Here is a 6,072-nt window from a genome sequence, read left to right as displayed (position 1 = left end):
TCACTAGGGCATATAGTTCTTTATCATATGTAGAGTAGTTAAGGGCAGCCCCCTCTAACTTCTCACTAAAATAAGCAATAGGATGCCCATCTTGCATTAGTACAACCCCAATTTCAACATTTGAAGCATCACACTCAATTTCAAAGGATTTTGTAAAATTTGGTAATCTCAAAATTGGAGCGTGTGTGAGCTTCTCCTTGAGCCTTTTGAAGGCTTCTTCTTGCTTATCACCCCAATGGAACCCCACATTCTTTTTGACCACTTCATTTAGAGGTGCAGCCAAGGTACTAAAGTCCTTGACAAACCTTCTATAAAAACTTGCAAGGCCATGAAAACTTCTCACATCCGTGGTGCTTTTTGGAGTGGGCCATTCTTGGATAGCCTTTATCTTTTCAGGATCTACGTGTACCCCATTAGAACTGATTATGAAACCAAGGAATATCACGTGATCAACACAGAAGCTGCACTTCTCAAGGTTGGCGTATAGCTTCTCTTTCCTTAATATAAGCAAAACACTTTTTAGGTGTTCATAATGTTCATCAAGACTCTTGCTATATATTAGGATGTCATCGAAGTACACCACAACAAATTTTCCAAGGAAATCCCTTAGAACGTGGTTCATCAGCCTCATAAATGTGCTTGGCGCATTGGTTAAGCCAAAAGGCATTACCATCCACTCGTACAAGCCATATTTTGTTTTGAAGGCTGTTTTCCACTCATCCCCTTCTCTAATCCGAATTTGATGGTACCCACTCTTCAAATCCACTTTTGAGAAGATGCAGGCACCATGTAATTCCTCTAAGAGATCATCCAATCTAGGAATGGGATGTCTATATTTGACCGTGATGTTGTTCACGGCCCTACAGTCAGTGCACATCCTCCAGGCTCCATTTTTCTTTGGAACTAGGATGACTGGGACTGCACAAGGACTTAGACTTTCTTGAACCCAACCCTTGTGCATAAATTCCTCGACTTGTTTTTGAATTTCATTAGTCTCTTGAGGATTGCTCCTATAGGCAGGCCTATTGGGCAATGATGCACCAGGAATCAAGTCAATATGATGTTCAATGCCCCTTAAAGGTGGAAGTCCACTAGGGACTTCTTCAGGGAATACATCATTGAACTCATTCAAGAAGTCTTTCAAATTTTGAGGCATAGAAGCCTTATCAATAGCCGTGCTATTTAAGCAAAAACTTTGGCACAAAAGTAAGTACATGGGCTGCCTTGTGACTAGGGCATGCTTTACTTCACTTTTTGTGACAAAGTAGCTTTTCTTTTGATCCTTTCGATCATTCTTCTTGACTTGGCTAGAGTCTATGGTTTCAGCCGTGACCTCCTTTTTCTCTTGGTCAATCTTTTCTTTCAGCCTACGCTGATCATCACTCACTTGTTTTGGGGACAAGGGTGATAAGACCATTTTATGATTATTATGCATAAATGTGTACTTGTTAGTACGCCCTTCATGGGTAGCATTTTTATCATATTGCCATGGTCTTCCCAATAGCATATGGCTGGCCTCCATGTTGACCACATCACATAGGACTATGTCCTCATATTTTCCAATGGAAAAAGGGACCTCAACTTGCTTATTCACGACCATCTCCCCCACATCATTAAGCCATTGCAGCCTATATGGTGTTGGGTGTGCCTTGGTGATAAGCTTCAATTTAGACACCATTCTTGTGCTAACCACGTTAGCACAACTCCCTCCATCAATGGTGAGGGTACATATGTTACCTTGTACAAGGCAGCGAGCATGAAAATTGTTTTCTCTTTGACTTTCCTCATGATTTCGGTTTTGACTCCCAAGGAGCCTCCTAACCATGAGTAGGTCTCCATCGGGCATATTAAGATCACCCTCATTGTCATGTTCTTCATCACTAGCTGACTCAGATTGGGACTCAATGTCCCCATTTAGAACCATCATAGTTCTTCTTGTAGGGCATTGAGACGCAATATGGCCACGCCCCAAACATTTAAAACATTTTATATCACGGCTCCTTTGATTTGGATCAAGGGGCTGCTTACCTTGGGACTTGGTTGTCCCCACGGCTTCTTTAGAACTAGGGACAATTTCTTTTGTTGCATTGCCCTCCTTCTTGCTTTTGTCTTTCCAAGTATTTGGTGGATACTTGGTTGTTGAATTAGAGGAGTACTTAGACTTCCTCCTCTTGATTTGTTGCTCTACCTTGATGGCCTTTTGGACAAGGTCATCTAACTCAACATATGGTTGAAGCTCCACAATATCCTGAATTTCAGGGTTCAACCCATGTAGGAACCGAGCCATTGTAGCTTCTCGGTCCTCATGGAAGTTGGACCTAAGTAAGGCCAGCTCCATCTCCTTGAAGTATTCATCAACCGATTTGTTACCTTGAGTTAGTCTTTGCAATTTGTTATGCACATCTCTTTGGTAGGAACTTGGAACAAACCTTCTCCTCATCACCCTCTTCATCTCCCCCCAAGTATTTACTACTTCCTCACCATACCTCCTCCTCTCCTTTTGGATCTGGTCCCACCACACCATAGCATATTCCTTAAATTCTAGGGCAGCAACCTTTACCTTCTTTTCCTCACTATAGTGTTGGCATTCAAACACTTGTTCCATCTTTAACTCCCACTCATGATAGGCCTCAGGGTTATTAAGTCCTAGGAATGTAGGGACTTTTATTTTTACTCCCTCTAACCTATCCTCCCTCCTCCTATCTCCACGGCCTCCTCTCTCACGACCACCTCCCTCACGGCCACCCTCAAAATCATCCTCCTCATACCTTCCTCTCCCATATCCTCCCTCATACTCATCCTCCTCTCGCCTACCTCTCCTCTCACCACGGCCCTCCTCCTCCTCATACCTATTCCTCCTCTCACCATGGCCCTCATCCTCACGGCCACCTCTTCTATCTCTCCTCCTCCTTCTCCTATGATCTATCTCACTACTAGAGTCACCCTCCAGCCTCCTAACATCTATTCTCATTTCATCCATTTGCCGTTGTAGGGCCTGAAATTGGGTGCTTATCATGGCATGTAGCACGGCTGTCCTTGGTGATAATGGAGAACCACTATCTTCTGGACTAGCCATAATGTCACTCTCCTTACTCTTCTCTCAAGTGTTTACACTCTCTCACTTTTCTCTCAATTTTCTCCTTTGATTCTTGAGTGAGTCAAGTGATCAAGTTGTAGTATCAAAAACGTGTGACAAGTTCACAAGATTACCAATTTATTTGGTTTGTGGCTCGGCTGGATTGTGTGTAGGTTGTAGGGTAGTGTTTGTGTAGGTTTTGTGGGTTAGGGTTAGGTTTTGGTCTCGGTTTGGGTAGGTTTTTGGGTTAGGTTTAAGGTTTTGTGTTTGGCTTGATGTGTTTGGGTTAGGGTTAGGGTTTATATTCGGTTTGTGTAGGTATTTGGTGTTTTGGGTTGTATTTTGGATGATTTGTGCTTGGGATGTCTCGGTTTTGTAGGGTATTTTGTGGATGGATTTGATTTTTGTAGGGTAATGTGTTTAGGGTATGGTTTTGTGTGTATGTATGGCTTTTGGTTCGGCCAAGGGAAAGAAATTTGGGTAGAAGTAGAAGAATTTTTAGAAAGAAAAATTTGAAATTGCACTTACTTGTGGTGCTGCCTCAAATTCAATGCCTTAGTCTTATTTTGATAAAGATATTATAATTGTGACTTTCAGGCAAGAACTGAGCTCTGATGACCACTTGATGACAACCTCTTTGTGGATTGCCTTTGTTATAGGATCGTTTCTTGTGAAAGTCCTCTTTGTTGATTGATGATTCACTTTGTTGGAACTTATTTGATTGCTTTGAATATTTGTACTTTGATTAGCCTCGGTTGGCTTGCAATTTGTTGAGAATTGATGAAGTGATTGTAGAATGGAATGAAAGTGATGCACGGTTTGTAATGATGTGAATTGGAATGATGGTTGTTTATGTGTATATGGATGGTTTCGGTTTGTATGAACAAGGAGTGCTTGCTCACGGTTTGGTGTTGGTGTTTATGGTGGATTTGAGAATATGGAAAAGGTTAGGGATGGAATGGCGCCACAAACAATGGAATGTTTGATAAGCCTTGTGAAGTTCGCCACAAGAGAATGATACTCTTGATAAGAACAAGGGGTCTTGACTCAGCCAAGAAGCTAGGAGAAAACTCACTAACAATGGTTATTAACATAAAATTCAATCTACTTTATTCCTTGTGCATATGGGTCATATATATAGGGAAAGGAATTCGGTTTACATTGCCAAAATCAAAAGGCATGAAAAGATAAACTAATCCTATCTAATCTCAATCTAATCTTCATGTGTTGGACGAATGGTGATGGTGGATTTGAATTGAGATTGCCTTGATGAGTGGTTGAAATAATATCTTCCATTATCTTCATGTTGATGATATAATTTGATCCTCCTTTTGATTTGCTTGTTTGAAAATTAGATTAGGAGATCCTTATCTTGTGGAGATTAGATCTCCCTTAATTATAGCCGTGTGGACTTGGGGAAATTAGATTAGGAGATCCTTATCTTGTGGAGATTAGATCTCCCTTGATTATAGCCGTGTGGCTTTTGGCTCTAGATTTTCCCTCCAAGCTTTTCATCCATGCTCTATCTCCTTGCTTTATCTCTTAGCTTTTGGACGTGCTCTTTTCCCTCCAAGCTTTCATCCAAATGTTCTATCTCCTTGCTTTATCTCTAAGCTTTTGGGCGTGCATCTTTTCCCTCCAAGCTTTCATCCAAATGTTCTATCTCTTTGCTTTATCTCTAAGTGTGACCGTGCCTCCTTTCCTACAAGACATGAACCTTCATAAAATTAAATGTAATAAAATGACACCTAAATTAAAGACATGATAAATAAAAGTCCTAAACTAGTGTGGGTTTTAAGACAACTCCCACTTATTTATGGTCCTAATTACTAATGTAAGAACTAAAGAGATCAAGGTGGATCCTCCCTTAGGCCGTGGCCTTCCTTAAGCTCTTCATTAAGACTTATGCAAATTAAAGCCTTCTCTTCATGCTTGGTCCCATTTGCACTTGTTTCCATGATAGAAAATATGAGTTGCCGAAGTGCTTCTTGGGCCTTTTTGGTTTTAGCTCTAGTCATAGGTCCTCCTAAGCCATGTAAAGGGTCTTCAATGATGTTATGTCCCAATGGGTTTACATCATCCCCTCCTTCTTCGAAAGAATTCGACCTCGAATAAGCATTTTCATCACCTGTATCAAAAAAAGTTAAGTCAGCCACATTGAAAGTAGCACTAATATTTCCATACTCACTAGGCAAGTCCAATTTGTATGCATTGTTGTTTATCCTTTCCAAGACTTGAAAAGGGCCGTCCCCTCTAGGTTGAAGCTTTGATTTCCTTTGAGATGGAAATCTTTCTTTTCTCATATGGATCCAAACCCAATCTCCTGGTTCAAAGATGACTTCCTTTCTTCCCTTGTTGGCTGATCTTGCATAACTCTCGGTTCTCTTCTCAATTTGTTCCTTCACCTTCTCATGTAGCTTCTTCACATACTCAGCCTTGGCTTTACCATCTTTATGTTTCAACAATGATGTACCTGGAAAAGGTAATAAATCAAGGGGAGTTAGTGGGTTAAAACCATAAACAATTTCAAATGGTGAATGCTTTGTTGCACTATGAGTTGCCCTGTTATAGGCAAACTCCACGTGGGGAAGGCACTCTTCCCATGCATTTAAGTTCTTCCTTAGGACAGCCCTCAACAAGGTAGAGAGTGTCCTATTGACCACTTCAGTGATCCTATCCTCATCCTCATTATCGTCCTAATCCTATCCTCATCCTCATCCTCGTCCTCATCCTATTCTTATCCTCATTCTCGTCCTCATCATATCCTCATCCTCTTTCTCATCCCCATCCTATCCTCATCTTCATCCTCTTCCTCATCCCCATCCTATCCTCATCCTCATCCTCATCCTCATCCTATCCACTTTCTCATCCTCATCATCTTCCTCATCCTCATCCTCATCATATCCTCATCCTCGTTCTCATCCACATCCTATGCTCATCCTCATTCTCGTCCCCATCCTCATCCTCTTCCTCATCCTCATGCTCATCCTCATTCT

General features: G+C 41.4%; 1 protein-coding gene across 1 annotated transcript; it reads right to left on the bottom strand.

Annotated features, from left to right (window-relative positions):
* Positions 1–59: 59 nt before the first annotated feature.
* LOC109341876 lies at positions 60–3,076 on the bottom strand (the record flags this gene model as incomplete). The annotated part of the gene is made up of 4 exons (XM_019579849.1): positions 2,225–3,076; positions 1,577–2,131; positions 1,215–1,372; positions 60–497 (listed from the first exon to the last, which is right to left on the bottom strand). Coding segments are annotated over exons 1-4 (2,003 nt in total), but the record flags the coding sequence as incomplete, so codon positions are not given.
* Positions 3,077–6,072: the final 2,996 nt, after the last annotated feature.

Source organism: Lupinus angustifolius, unplaced genomic scaffold (assembly GCF_001865875.1).
Source record: "Lupinus angustifolius cultivar Tanjil unplaced genomic scaffold, LupAngTanjil_v1.0 Scaffold_779, whole genome shotgun sequence".
Taxonomy (NCBI): Eukaryota; Viridiplantae; Streptophyta; class Magnoliopsida; order Fabales; family Fabaceae; genus Lupinus; species Lupinus angustifolius.
This window is presented reverse-complemented; position numbering and strand designations above follow the sequence as displayed.